Genomic DNA, 15,482 nt, shown 5'->3' with positions numbered 1-15,482 from the left:
GGTGACGCAAGGAACACGATTTACACAGGTTCGGGCCGCTAGATCACGTAATACCCTACGTCCTGTGTGTTGGTTTGTATTGATCTTGGGGATCTGCTTTGAGGGGGGTCCCTGCCCGGCCTTATATACCCGGGAGGGTAGGGTTACAAGTCTGAGTCCTAGTCGGGTACTATTACAGAGTTCTACTCGGAGCCAACCCGAGTAGTTTTCCATAAACATACAAGACTAGTCCGAGTAGGATACGCCCATCCTTGTTCTGATCACGTCCGAGTACATCCCATAGTGGGTCGTCCAAGGCCTACTCGTGGTTCTGGGGAGTAGTCCCGACAAGCCCCCGAGTACTTTGTAGTCGTGCGCCATAGTCAGGCACTGCAGGCACTACCCGAGTAGTTTTGCGGACTGAAGTGTCCGAGTACTGTCGTGTGGCTGGAAGGTACTCTTTCAGCAGCTTCAAGTTGTCTCCATCCCGAGTAGTTTTTATATGGTAGTGCGATGTCAATCGCACTCCATATGGAGTAGCCCCCGGGCCTTAGGTTGAGTCGAAGACTCAGGCTTAGGGTCAAACCATCTTTTGCCCATTTTACCCTCGGAGATCTTGAAAAAGAAAAAACTGACCAACGGGTACGGTACCCGCAGCCCCCGAGCACTTAGGCGATTCCTGTCGTTGAAGTGGTCAGCAATCCATTGAATGTAGTAACCGTTGGGTGTTTATTGCGATTAATACACAATTTAATCTGTCCGTTGCGCAACTGACGCGTCGAATCCGGAACCGGCGGAGATAAATCCGGAAAACCCCCTTTTCAGTTGTTGTGACGCCGCACGGGCATTAGATCTATTTGCTTCCTCCTCCTTTGTGCCTTCGCTCGCTGTCACCACCACCAGTGCTGCCGCCTCCGCCATTGCTGCTTAGATCCGGGTGGAAACCTCTTAACTTGAGGTTGAGGCCTAGCAGATGCGCTCCAAGAAGATGGGTAAGAAACCTGAGAAGACCCAAGGCAAGGTTCCGGCAATGGGCAGGATCAGATCCAAGAAGGGGAAGGAGTTGGTGCTGCCGGCGCCGAAGGTGGGGCTGACGAACCAGACTGCTCCGCCGCCACCTGGGGCAACTTGGCAACATTCAGTGATGAAGGAGGAGGGAGTCCAAGCGCTAGTCGACGCCAAGCTCCTTCAACCAAAGGAAATCGTGCAGTGGCGCCCCGCATTCCCCAATGCGTGGCAGTTCGAGGAACACCCGGCGGAGACGGTGATGCTTGCTCACTTCATGGAAAGGGGACTGGCCGTGCCTACCTCCGACTTCTTCAGAGGTATTCTCGAGTATTACAGTCTTCAGCTCGTCCACTTGAATCCCAATGGAGTACTGCACATGGCTATATTTGTACATCTGTGCGAAGTGTTCCTGGGAATACCTCCAAGCCTCGAGCTATTCAGGAAGTTGTTCCGTTGCAAGCCTCAACCGAGTGCCCAGCGGACGGAGGTCTTTGGAGGTGCCGGGTTCCAACTCAGGAACTCGAATGCATACATTGAGTATAATCTGACCGACTCCCATGAGGACTGGAAGAAAAGGTGGTTCTACATCGGGAACCATGATCCTCGCCTGCCTGTGGTGACTGGGCACGTGCCCAAGCATGCGGAAAACTGGGTAAGCGAGCCTGAAGATACTCCGGAGCTTGATCTTCAGATGCAGCAGATCACCGAGTTGAAAGTACTCGGTCTGACTGGGATCAACGTGGCAGCCAGCTTTCTGAAAAGAAGAGTCCAGCCGCTTCAGAAATGCGCTCACCCGGGAAGTGAGTACAAGGGTCTGAAAGATCCGTCGCGTATGTCTGAGGAGGACATATCTGACGATGTCGTGGAGGCGCTGCTGGCGAAATTTTTCAGGAACTATCAGGGAGTACCAGTACTTCCTGCGGCCCTTCGCCAGTATGAATCCCGGTACGAGCCAGAGGTGGTAAGTATTTCCATCTTGACTTGTTTTCTGTTGACTTGTGATTCGTGTTGCTGACACCGTTTTGTTTGTTTTAGAAGTCTCGAGTACTTGACGGCTATGTGGCTCAGTCGGAAGAAGAATCAGAGGCCGCCATCGAGGAGTCAGAGGAAGAGCCTTCTCCCCCTGTCAAGAGGCGCAGAGTAATCCGCAAGATGGCCGTGGCTAAGTCTGTTGCAACCACTGAAAAGTCTCGGGGTACCAAGGTATGTACTCGATAATCTTGTATGTTACTTATGAACTTTGAGATGCTTTATTTGATGTGGTGAATCATGTCTTGGTTTATGAAGGCTGTAGAGGAGATTATCTCTGAAGAGATAGCCGCGTCCGACCCTGAAGTTGGTGAGGTGGCCGTCGACATATTGCCGGAAGAAATGCCGTCAACAGCTGTGGTAGCCCCCGAGTTAACCGCGCCAGCTTCGTCAGCTGCCGTGCCGCCCACTGTTGATCAGGCGGTTCTGGGGCTGCCTGCTGGGGTGGCAAAGGAGGTGTCACCAGTACTTGCTACGGGCACCTTGCTATCAAATGTGATCGCCAGCGGTAAGCGCTATCCTTGTCAAATGTAGTCATTTGAGTAGTACTGTAGTCTTGACTTCGGTTTTGTAGGTCTTGGTCAGAAAACGGCGGCGGCAGCTGTTCCTGCGGCTCCGAGTACTCGGCCGCCTATGGCCGAGAAGAAACATGTGCGACTGCCGCCACGCTCAACCCGGTGAGCACCCTTGTCCTCTTGAACAATGTTGCATTGTCTGGAAATCATGTAGTAACACTTTGGCGGTGCAGGGATGCGGAGGAAACTATCCCTATAGAAACAGGGGTAGTACCGGACCCTTTGGCCACAGCATCTGTTCCTTTTGAGGACATGATTGTTGAAGAAGTTCCCGAGGTAGACCCAGGTCGTCTTGGAGCTACGATGTCGATGCTTCAAGACGTGATTCGCTCAGTAGAGGAGCCTGCTGCTGCATCAGGCTCGGGAAGTGCCAGCCTGTCCTCGTCCTCTAGCGGAGTGCTAGCAATTGTTGAGAAGTCCAAACAAACAACTGCTCCAGGTAGGTGGCTGAAATTTGTTATTGGAGTCATAGTCAGTAGCTAATATGGTGAATGTTGTAGGTGCCATTCTGGGTACAGCTCCTCATCTTGTGGGGAGTACCCAAAGGCCAGTACTCAATCCGCCTTCTGACTTAGAGCTCCAGAGGGCCATGGATGTGTTCCGGGGCGTTCAAGTAGATATGGCTGTCATTACTGCTTGACCCAAGTAGTCGTACGGTGTAAAACTCACCACAGCGTACTTGTATCTTTTCAGGAAAGAAACCACCAGCAGGAGCAGGAATGCGCCCGACTGAAAGAAGCGCTTCGGGTTCATGAAGTCGGGGCAAAATCCTTTGCCGTGGAGCGCGCGGATCACGCCGTTCTGCAGGAGAAATTGGAGAGCCGCTATAAATCCTTGAACAAGAAGTATCAAGGTAAGCATTGCAACTGCTTTTGGGTGTGTCCAACTGTAGTTGGTTGTAGCCTGAGTTCCTTTTGTTTTGTAGAGCTCAAGAAACAGGAGGCGTCTGCAAGGAACCAGGTCATTGATTGGAGGAACGCTCATGACCGAGTGGCAAATGAAGCCGAACATCTTCGAGCCGCGCTCGCTGAAGCGGAAGCTGCATGTGAGCACCAGCGGGACCGAAAGATGCAGAACAGCGTGATGCTTGCCATGGCCATGGTGGCATGCAGGGATCATGCCCAGACCTTGGGACGACTTCGTGGTGAACTCCAAGAACTGTCCGGAGCTGCCGAAGAGTTGGTGAATGCCATAGCCCCCATGGAAGGCGCAGGACCGCAATTGCTAGTAGAGCAACTGAGAGCTGCCCCGAGTAAAGTAGCAGGACTTTGCAGGACTGTTTGCAAACAGGTACTTGCAGTTGTGAAGTCCTACTATCCGAGGGCAGACTTGGCGGCGGTTGGAGATGGCGTGGCTCGCAACTGCACAGTACCTTGAGGAGGCGGAGCCCATTGCAGCCAAGATGTCAGAGTTCGTCTTTTTAGAAGAACTTTGAGCTTTTGTGTGTACTCTTGTTCTTGTACCAAGTATGTTGATACTTTTGAATGTCAAGATGTTGGAATTTGGGGTCTGTTTGTCTTGAAAAAATGTTGTTGAATCCCAAAGTTGTTGTAACTCTGCTGTGCCCGACCCTTTGAGAAAGTAGCACCACCTCGCCCGACCCCGAGTCTTAGGGTCGGATGCGCCCGACCTTTCGCGGGTGGAACTTCGCCTCATCCAACCCCGAGTCCTGGGGTCGGAGGCGTCCGACCCCTCGCGGGTGGAACTCCGCCTCGCCCGACCTTAGGTCCTAGGATTGAAGTAGTCGGAGCCCCCATCGTGTAGGCTAAACTTGGCCTGTAGTAGTCCCAAGTATTGAGTAGCCGTAATGCTGTTTGAGTACTCATCTTCGGAGGGACATGGATGCACTGTACTCAGCTGTCCTTTGTTGTCGTACGGGTGCACTGAGCTCTTTTGTCCGTTACGGAGGCACGGGTGTACTGTGCTCCTTTGTCTATTGCAGCATGAGTGTCGTCACATGGGTGGAGTTAGGAGTCGTCAGACTCATTGATCACGGGTACACAGTAACTCTTGGGCCGGTGGTAGTTGGAGCTTCCGGCTATAAATAGAGCCATCTGGTGGGCGAGCCAACTCAAACTCCTGAGTTGCAATGGATTGCCTGCGGTTGCTTCTGTTTGAGTGTAGAGAACCAGCAAAGAGCGCACCGGTGCTAGAAGATTCCTCGTAGATTAAGGCCACCTTGTCTCCGCAGGCTCCTGCGCTCGTAGGGATAGCCGCGATGCTAGAAGAATCCTCGTAGGAGGGTTCGTCGCCTGCCTTATCTTGTAGCTACTGATCCAGCAGAGTACGCGCTGGAACTCACACCGAGTGATGGGTCATGAGTGTCGCGGTCTTCATCCTGCTTGAAAAGATAGTGGGGGTGCGGCCATGGAGTAGATAGGCTTCGCAAGGCTAGCAAAAGAGCAGCCTTGGTTCCCTCTAGGTGCGTCTTCCTGGTTTTGACGTTGTCGCTGTCCTGGTGATGGCGGTAATGGAGTACCTGGACGTGCCTTGGGTAGGACACCAGGGTGTTGCAGCGTTTTGTGCAGCTTCCTTGCGTGTAGGCCCCTCCTACGGTCGGCAGACCTGAGTGGCCTTGTGATATAGTAAAAGCCTGAGACTTAAATGCAGCCTGCCAGTAGGCAGTTGCTTGTAGTCTTTGTGGAGCTGAGTCCTTGTACTCGTATGTAATGTGATGTACTTCTTGTTTCAATAAAGAAGAGTTTCCTTTGTTGTATTTGAAGCGAACACCCTTTGAAGTTAATAACCGAGTAGCCGTCCCGAGTAGTCACCTGGAAGTGAGTACTCGAGTGCTACTATGGGTAATAGCGACAAAGGTGTTCTATATTCCAAGAGTTTGGAACTTGTTCGCCTGAGAGCTCTTGGAGTCTGTAAGATCCAGGTCCTGTAACTTTTGATACGATGTAAGGGCCTTCCCATGGTGAATTGAGTTTGTGCAATCCTGATGTGTCTTGAATACGCTTAAGGACCATATCGCCCGAGTTAAAAGACCTTTCCTTGACATTGCGATCGTGGTAACGCCTTAAACCGTCAAGGTATCTAGCAGATTGCACCAGTGATGCGCATCTTGCTTCTTCCAAACTGTCGATATCTGTACGCTGTGTTTCTATGGCAAGCTCTTCGTCATATTGTTCGACGGATGGCGATTGCCACATGATGTCGGCAGGTAGGATGGCTTCAGAGCCATATACCAGGAAGTAAGGTGATAGCCCCGTAGTCTTGCATGGTTGGGTACGTAGGCCCCACAAGGCATTGGGTAACTCTTTGAGCCATCGGCCGCCTTTGGTGTTGCCGACGTCGTGTAGTCGTTTCTTCAGAGCATCGAGTATCATGCCATTGGCACGCTCGACTTGACCATTGGCTCGCGGATGAGCAACCGAGACATAGCGGACGTCGATGCTGCTGTTCTCGCAATACTCCCAGAAGTCATGATTGTTGAAGTTTGACCCGAGGTCGGTGATAATCCTGTTGGGAAAACCATAACGATGTACAATTTCATCCAAGAAGTCGAGAACTTGGTCTGCCTTTGGGCAAGTGACTGGTTTGACCTCGATCCACTTGGTGAACTTGTCGATTGCCACGAGTACTTTGTTGAATCCTCCTGGCGCGGTTGGTAACGGGCCAATCATGTCGAGCCCCCAGCAGGCAAATGGCCATGTTGGAGCTATTGTGACTAGCTTGTAAGCCGGCACATGTTGTTGTTTTGTGAAGAATTGGCAACCTTTGCACTTCTGGACGAGTTGCTTTGCGTCGGCCAGAGCCATTGGCCAGTAGAACCCTGCTCTGAAGGCCTTGCCGACTATTGTCCTCGAAGAGGCGTGGTTTCCACAGATTCCTCTGTGAATTTCTTCTAGGATTTCTTGGCCATCTTCTCTGGTAACGCACTTCATGAGTACTCCAGATGATGCGCCTTTTCTATAAAGCTTGTCTCCGACTAGAATGTAATTTTTTACCCGTCGGGAGATTTGCTCGGCTTTATTCTTGTCAGATGGTAGCTGGTGATCTTTGATGTAGTCGATGAAGGGTGTCCTCCAGTCGACTTCTATCATCATGATCTCTCGAGAGGCGTCAGTAGTCGGGACTACTGGCGGTAGGACCTGCTCAGGTATGGATGGCTTGCGTAACTCGTGTACGAAAATTCCTGCTGGAACTTCCGCATGAGTTGAGCCCATTTTGGATAAGACGTCGGCGGCAATGTTGTTGTCACGGACAATGTGATAGAACTCCAAGCCGGAGAATTTGTTTTCCAATTTACGGACTTCTTTGCAGTAAGCGTCCATATTGTCCTTGTTGCGGTCCCACTCGTTGACCTGGTTTATGACGACTAGTGAGTCACCGTACACCAGTAGTCGTTTGATGCCGAGGGAGATCACAAGGCGAAGGCCGTGTAGCAGTGCTTCGTACTCGGCTTCGTTATTGGATGCTTCCCAGAATATCTACAGCACGTACTTGAGTTGGTCTCCTTTGGGGGAGATGAGTAAGACGCCTGCGCCGGCACCTTCCAGTTTGAGGGATCCGTCGAAGTACATTACCCAATGCTCTGGTCGCTCAACTGGAGTTGGAATATGATTTTCGGTCCACTCGGCTATGAAGTCGACCAAAGCCTGAGACTTGATGGCTGTCCTCGGCTTGAAGCTCAAAGTAAGAGCCCCGAGTTCAACTGCCCATTTGGAGATTCTACCCGTGGCATCTCTGTTATAGAGAATTTTGCCAAGTGGGAAGTCAGAGATGACTATGATGCTATGCTCTTGGAAGTAATGGTGTAGCTTCCGGGAGGTGAGCAGAATAGCATATAGGAGTTTTTGTATCGGTGGATACCGAGTTTTGGAGTCCGAGAGTACTTCGCTGACGAAGTAGACAGGTCGTTGAACCTTGTAGGCGTGGCCCGGTTCAGACCATTCGACTACTATTGCCGTGCTGACGATATGAGTAGTAGCAGAGATGTATAGGAGCAAGTCCTCGTTCGGCGAGGGAGCGGTGAGTACAGGAGGCTTTGACAGAAAGTCTTTGAGTTGTGTCAATGCCTTGTCTGCCTCTTCCGTCCATTTGAACTTGTCCTAGCATTTGAGAAGCTTGAAGAAGGGTAGTCCCCGTTCTCCAAGTCTCGAGATGAATCGGTTGAGAGCAGCCATGCAGCCAGTGAGTTTCTGCACATCTTTAATGCTAGCGGGAGCCTGCATGTTTGTGATGGCAGATATCTTCTCAGGGTTGGCCTCAATGCCGCGATCGCTAATGATGAACCCGAGTAGTTTGCCGGAAGGTACTCCGAAGACGCACTTGGTAGGATTGAGTTTCCATCGGAAAGCGCGGAGACTGGAGAAAGTTTCCTCCAAGTCGGCGATGAGTTCCTCCCGGTTTCTTGTTTTGACGACGATGTCGTCAACATAAGCTTCGACATTGCGATGAAGTTGTTTTTCAAAGCACATCTGTATGGCCCTTTGGTAAGTTTCTCCTGCGTTCTTGAGTCCGAAGGACATTGTTTTGTAGCAGAAAGCTCCAAAGGGTGTGATGAATGCTGTTTTGGCTTGATCTTCCTCTTTGAGGCTTATTTGATGATAGCCAGAGTAGCAATCGAGGAAGCATAGCAAGGCGCACCCAGCGATGGAGTCGACCACTTGATCGATCCTGGGTAACCCGAAAGGATCTTTCGGGCAATGTTTGTTGAGGTCGGTGTAGTCGACACACATTCTCCATTCATTGTTTTTCTTGCGAACAAGCATAGGATTGGCGAGCCAGTCAGGATGGAAGACTTCCTTGATGAATCCTACCGCGAGTAGCTTGGCTAACTCTTTTTTGATGGTGGCGCGTCTGTCCTGAGCGAAACGGCGTAGTCGTTGCCGTTTTGGAGTAGCTTTTGGATCAAGATTAAGGGAGTGCTCGATCAGTTCCTTGGGCACACCTGGCATGTCGGCCGGCTTCCAAGCAAAGATATCGTGGTTAGCCCGAAGGAAACTGACGAGCGCGAGTTCCTATTTAGGATCCAGCCCTGTTCCGATCAGGGCTGTCTTGGAAGGATACCGGTCTGGAGGTCGATCGATTTGAAGTCTTGCTCACTGGTGGGTTTCACCTTTGTGGAGCCTGACTTGTTTTCTGGGATCTCGAGTTCAGTTGGATGGAGTCTCTTTGAAGCTGTGAAGACTTGCTGCATGGGACTAGGAGATTGAGTAGTCGCAGCAATTGCCATGGCTTCGGTGTCACACTCATAGGATCTCCGGAGATCTCCTCGTAGCGTGAGCTCTCCTTTGGGACCTGGCATCTTTAGTACCAGGTAGACGTAATGTGGTATGGCCATAAACTTGGCTAGTGCTGGCCGCCCGAGTATGGCATGATAAGATGTGTCGAAGTTGGCAACCTCGAATCTGATGAACTCGGTGCGATAATGTTCCTTAGTGCCGAAGGTGACTGGGAGGACAACTTGCCCCAATGGTATGGCCGCGTTTCCAGGCACAATGCCGTAGAAAGGTGAATCCGTTGGAGTAAGCATGTCCGTGACATCGAGGCACATTTTCCTTAATGTTTTGGCGAAGATGACATTGAGACCGCTCCCGCCATCGATGAGTACTTTGGTTAACTTGGAACCGGCCACAACTGGATACAAGACTAGTGGGAAACGGCCGGGTTCTGAAAATTTTGTCCATTGATCCTTTCTGCTGAAAGAAATTGGAACTTCCAACCATTTTAGCGGTGTGGGGTCCGTCGGCTCGATAGCCATGATCTCCCGGAGTACGAGTTTGTTGGCTCGCTTGGATGCTGTACCAGGGATGCCACCAAAAATGACGTTGACGGTTTTTGAGGCTGGTTGGAAATCACCATCGTCATCTTCATCGTTGCGGGCTTTGTTTTTTCCCTTGTCTCTGTTTTTGGCGTACTCTTCAGGAGTTGGTGATGCTGGTAATTCTTGCATGACACGGCGCATGCTGTAACAGTCCAATGCGGAGTGCTTGCTAGTCGGATGCCATGGACACTGCTTTTTGAGTAGCTCCATGAAGGTTGGCCCGTCGTCGTTTCTGCGTTGTCCCTTTTTCCCGGAGCTGGTCATGGCGGCAATAGTATTGTCGGGCTTCCTTTTGCGATTATGATTACCTGGATAGGAATTTCGAGCATCATTATGACGAGGTTTATCTGAATCATTGTTGTGGGTGTTGTCGCGTCCGCGGTTACGGTGGGAACCAAACCGTTCGCGTTCTTTGTCTTCTTCATCGGCCCACTGTTGCACCATGAGCTTGAGTTCTTTGACATCGGCTGGCCGTCGGCGACCGAAGTCTTGGTAAGTTCGTCGATTGTAGAGTCCGTTTTGGAAACACTCGATGACGTCTGCTTTGGAGATGTCTACGATGGTAGCCTTCTTTTCAAAAAACCATCTCAGGTAGTCGCGCAAAGGTTCGCCCTCTCTCTGCTTAATTTGTTGTAAGTCAATCTTGTTGCCTGGTCTAGCCATGGAGCCGGCGAAGTTGTTGGTAAAAGCCTTTGTCAAGTCTGCCTAGGAGTCGATGGACTTGGGTTTAAGTGACTCGAGCCAGGTCAATGGTGCGGGTTCCATGCATATGGGAAAATGAATGACTTTTGTGTCGTTGTTACCCCCGGCTGCTTGGACGGCTAGCGAGTAACAGCGGAGCCATTGAACTGGATCTTGCTTGCCATCGTACTTGGTGATGCCGGTCGGTTTGAATTTTTCGGGTAATTTTGTTTTCATCACCCGGTTTGTGAAAGCAGGAAAGTGATTGTAGCTGTCGACTTCCCATTCACGCCGGCTGTTGAGGATTTCTCGTAGATCGCTGATGTTGGACATCCCGCGGTTCTTACGAGTAGGGCGAACACTTTTAACCGAGTTGGTGCAGCTGGCTTCACCTACATCCTTCTGTTGTGTAGGAGTTTTATGCTTGCTTGGGCCTTGGCTGTGTTGCCGAGGCTGGTTGACTGCCTCGTCATTTCGTGGGGCGACATTTTTATCTGCAGCCCCCCTGCTTCCATTTGTAATGCGAGGAACGGACGGGATTGGTGATTCTTTGTCAAGCAGCTTGTAAGCTTGCTCTGCGAGTTGTGCAATTAGTCTATTGCCACGCTGCACGAGTTGAGTTGTGGCTGCGTTATCATTATCTTGAGGCATCAATGTCGTCAAAATGTTGATGGAAGCGATAGCCGCGAGTGGAGTGTTGTGCTCCTGAGCCTGAACTGCGTCGAAAGCCCGTTCAAGGTTTGTAATAGGGATACTTGTAGCTATTGACTGTCGACGCTCAGCTCGAGTAGTATTGCGCGCCCTTCGTTGCTTGCGCTGTTCAGAAGTTTCATTGTCGGCTGTAGACTCATCGTTAGAGATGTTGTTGACTTGTGCTAGTCGCCCGGGGGTTCTATTCTGGCTAGTTCCCGGGTTGTTAACTGGAGTAATAACGAGTATCTCCCTGTCCGGGTAGTAGCTTCCGGAACTTGATGTAGCAATTTCTGTGTAGCTTCCTTCGTGGTTGGAGGTAAGTGGAACGCCTTCTTGATATATCAAGTTGTCTATATGGGCGATGAGGCGCGAGTCGTAGTCACGGTCGAGAAAAGATGGTCGCAATCCCGGCCAATGGACGAATCTGCCTTGTGGCGTTGAAGTTATTACCAACCCTTGGGCTGGGCCGAATAATGGTATTTCTGGAGAGTAGGATGAGTCAGAGTCAACGTCTTCATCATACCCGAGTTCAACTCGGGTTCGAGCAAGAAAATCTTGATAGACTTTTGTCGCGTTGCGAAGTCCGTGCGGGAACCGCTTTGAAGTCGAGGCTGATTTCGATGCCGACTGAGGGCGCCGAATCCGAAGCGAGTCCAACCCTGAGTCCAGGGGTTGGCCGAGCCTGACCCTGTGAGGGAATAGCTCCGCCTCGCCCGACCCTGAGTGGGACTCCACCTCGCCCAACCCCGAGTTCTGGGGTCGGGAGAGCCTGTCCCTGTGGGAGGGTAGCTCCACCTCACCCGACCCCGAGGCCTGGGGTCGGTGAAGCCCGACCCTGCGGAAGTGTAGCTCCGCCTCGCCTGACCCCGAAGTAGGCTCCGCTTCGCCCGACTCCAGGGCCTGGGGTCGGCGGAGCCCAACCCTTGAGCGAGACGTTAGAGTAGTCCGAGGCGAAGTCGAGTCCGACGCGTAGTCGAACTTTTGCTTGACTTTGAAATCTTGATTTTTCCTGGTTACTTCTTTTGGTTTCTTCTCCTGAGATCGACGATCTGGCATCAGAACGATCCCGAGCCTTCGATGACGCAGAGCCAGGATCCGAAAACGAAGGTGACGCCGGCTTCGATGAAGAAGACGGGCCTGATGATGACTTTCGCCATTGAGTTCTCGCTGAGAAACTCGACGAGACCCCCTACCTAGCGCGCCAGCTGTCAGAGTTTTAGACCGGCAACCCACCTAGGGGTACCCTAGGTGGTCTTTTATGCGGTAAGGGTCGTCGAGAATCAAGGAATCAATGGTGACGCAAGGAGCACGATTTAGACAGGTTCGGGCCGCTAGATCGCGTAATACCCTACGTCTTGTGTGTTGGTTTGTATTGATCTTGGGGATCTGCTTTGAGGGGGGTCCCTGCCCGGCCTTATATACCCGGGAGGGCAGGGTTACAAGTCTGAGTCCTAGTCGGGTACTATTACAGAGTTCTACTCGGAGCCAACCTGAGTAGTTTTCCATAAACATACAAGACTAGTCCGAGTAGGATACGCCCATCCTTGTTCTGATCACATCTGAGTACGTCCCATAGTGGGCCGTCCAAGGCCTACTCGTGGTTCTGGGGAGTAGTCCTGACAGGCACCAACTACATAAATTTTGGTTGCACCGATATCATTCATTCTCATGAATTGAGGTGAAGCAATTTCGATTTCAACCGCAGGATAGTGGGTTTAGGTTCTAATTTTGGCCAAAAGTGAGAGAGGAATTTTGAATGAAATAAACAAAGGTGGTCGAGAGAAATTCTAATTCTAGGAAAACCGATGAGTTTCAAGTTTAAGTAAACCAAAATCCTAAGGTCATGCAAGTCCTAGCATGCGTCAAAAATTTACAAAGTAAGAACAAAGCAGGCTCTACTCATGTGTTTATCATGAAAACAATTTAGGCTAATCATCATGGTCAAGATGAAAAGTCTAATAGGATGTGGATGTTTGGTTCTGGTTTTCCAAGAAAAAATCGAATAAAAACTGGGATGGCTCATGTCATTGGTTTATGAAAAAGAGAGGAATAGATAATAACTAAGTGAATAAAACTCCAAAAATTGTCTTGACCGAAGGTTCCACTTATTAAATGTTTACCAGGTATGACATAGCAAAATCTGCGACTCAATTACTTGAAAATTCAAATGTCTTTAGGGTTTTCCTCCCTGTAGCTTATTCTTGACTTGATGATCGGTTGGCCTCCCGCAAAGTGCTTCGTTAATAGTCTATAGCTAGACTCTTCAATTATTCACTTCGGACCAGCGCTCAGTGTCAGTGCTGCAGTCTTCAGCACCCACTTCTTTGCCATATTTGGCTTCTATGTAGGCATAGTGTTGACGCTGGATTTTGACACGTGTTTGGAATCGGCGTCAGAGGAGAAGAAAGACGGCCAGTGCGGTGGCTAGAAGCTACAGTTGGGAATCGATCGATTAAAGTTACAATGTTTCGGCCGACTAACAGAAGGAGTTAGTAGAGGTTGGCTGATTGGGAAGTCAGGATGGCTTGACCGGTGTGGGCCTGAGGTGGGCCAAGATGAAGATTAGCTAAAGAAGGGGATTGGCCCGTGGGGAGATGGTAACCAACTCCGATACGAGTTGTGTTTGTGAATATTTGTTATTGTTTAAAATTAGAGATAGATCCTAGTCGGTTAAGAAATTAGTTGTAATAGGGTATAAATAGCTTCCTCGTGAGGCTTGTAAACAACAACATCAATCAATCAATACAACAAATCTAATTTTTCTTCATACTTTACTTTCAAGTCGGCGACTTCACCAAAACCTTTTCTTTTCACGAGTTCGTACGGGTTGGTAGGGCTGCATCGACACGATCTCCAGCAATTTGTAAGTTCCGCTTATCGAGTAATATCTAAGCTTTAACTTCGGGTGCATCGCTGTTGTTTCATTTAGATTTATTCACCAGTTATTGATATTAACTAGAATTATAGGTTTTATCTATTGCCCTAGTTTTATCACCAGTTATCTAGCTTGAGATTCGAACTGTCGGCTTCATTACTGTTATTCTTATTTATTGTCATATAGCCGATTAGATCTGTTTCAAGTGTTGCATTGGTATCGTTGCTTAAATTGCTCTAGTAGTTTCTTTACAATCGCTACATGATCATCGGCTGCTCTATAGCCGGTCATCTCTACAGTAAATACGCTTTTCAAGACAGATCGGAACTTTAGCCGATTGAAGCCCTTGAAATTTAATACTTTTCTTTCCTTGTCAATCAACAGGTCAGATTGATTGGCACGCTGCGCGAACCGCACTAGGGCAATAACCCGAACAGGAGTTAAGCAGATTCTCCCGGGTCGTGTGTCCGATGCTGAGGGTCATCGGCCGATTTTCAACACCAACACATAGGATTGGCTATCTTTTTGGTCTTCACAAGTTGGCATTCCTTCTTTTGGACGATAGCAACTTTTTCTACTGGCTTCTTTTCTTTTGCCTTCTTGTTCTTTTCGTCCTGCTTGACACAACGGTGTGGCGGTATATACTTGCTAGAAATCATGTTGCATACCTAAAAGTATGGGTGAAAATTGAATGTGCTCATAGTGCCATTAATATCGAACTTGATCTCGCCCTTCCCAACATCTATGTTTGCTCTTGCGGTCTTCAGGAACGGCCTCTTCAGGATGAGTGGGGATTTAGCTCCTTCTCCCATCTCGAGTATTACGAAGTCAACAAGGACAAAGTGATTCATGATCTTCACAGGTACATCTTCAACAATGACTTCAGGATAGCGAACGGTGTTGTCCACCAACTCCAAGCACATAGCAGTTGGTTCTGGCTCCAGCAGGCGTAGCTTCTTGAACACAACTTTAGGCATGACGCTCACACTTGCACCAAGATCACATAATGCCCTTTCGAACATCAGCGCTCCAATTGAACACGGAATCGTTGGACATCCTGGATATCTTTTCTTCTCATGAGCTTAATTAGCGATCGCAACATTGCACTCTTCTGTCATCTTGATGTGATCTATATTGAACTATGGGATCTCTCGGTTGTTCGTTAGTATATCCTTGAAGTAGCGAGCATAGGTTGGAACTTGTAGAGCGTCCAACAGTGGTATATTGATGTTCAACCTGCGCACAACTTTAACAAATTTTTCAAGCTGTTCGTCAGTTTTACCTAGACGATGGCGTGGCTTTCCTGGAAGAATCTTGGTGTCATCTTGATCAACCATCTCAAACTCCAGCTCTTTAGTTTCAATCATTGTAGCTAGGGTAGATGTCTTCTCCTTTGAAGTCATCTCTGCTTTAGCAGCTGGTTTAGGCTTCCTAGCTCCCGCTAGACATTCTGGATCTTCTATTTCCTTGCCTGAGCGAGTTTGAATAGCTTTAGCAGACTCTGGATTCCTTGGTTGTGCTAGAAATTTTCCTTCATTGCCTGTAAAATGCCCAAATAGTTGTGTAACTTGAGTCTCCAACATCTTCATCATGTTCATTACTTGGTGGTTTGAACTTCCGACCTCTGTCACCTTGCTGTCAATATTTTCCAAAATCTTGTACATACCCTTGAACTTAGTGACAGTGTCTTTGTTAATCTTGCCTTGGTCCTCCATGAAGTTCTTCAATTGAATGTGTAGAGGCACTGTGTTCTGGATGGATGAGCTTGCATTAAATTGAGGTCTATTCTGTCCATCTCGATAGTTGGATGGTGGAAACCACTCTCCCTTCTTCATGTAGTCTAGCAACTTTGCTTCCTCTGGTCAGT

The 15,482-nt window shown here is 49.4% G+C and overlaps 1 protein-coding gene across 1 annotated transcript; it reads right to left on the bottom strand.

The window, feature by feature from the left end:
- Positions 1-14,283: 14,283 nt before the first annotated feature.
- Positions 14,284-14,637, bottom strand: LOC117854594 (uncharacterized). Its single transcript, XM_034736825.1, has one exon. It carries the CDS (start codon positions 14,635-14,637, stop codon positions 14,284-14,286), a length of 354 nt encoding a protein of 117 aa, XP_034592716.1.
- Between the last annotated feature and the right edge of the window lie 845 nt (positions 14,638-15,482).

Source organism: Setaria viridis, chromosome 1, assembly GCF_005286985.2.
Source record: "Setaria viridis chromosome 1, Setaria_viridis_v4.0, whole genome shotgun sequence".
Classification (NCBI taxonomy): domain Eukaryota; kingdom Viridiplantae; phylum Streptophyta; class Magnoliopsida; order Poales; family Poaceae; genus Setaria; species Setaria viridis.
The sequence above is the reverse complement of the archived record's forward strand: the minus strand, read 5'-3'. Positions and strand labels throughout refer to the sequence as shown.

Coding starts and splice junctions, on each gene's coding strand:
- LOC117854594 (XM_034736825.1), bottom strand. CDS start 14,637: ATGTTCGAAAGGGCATTATGTGATCTTGGTGCAAGTGTGAGCGTCATG.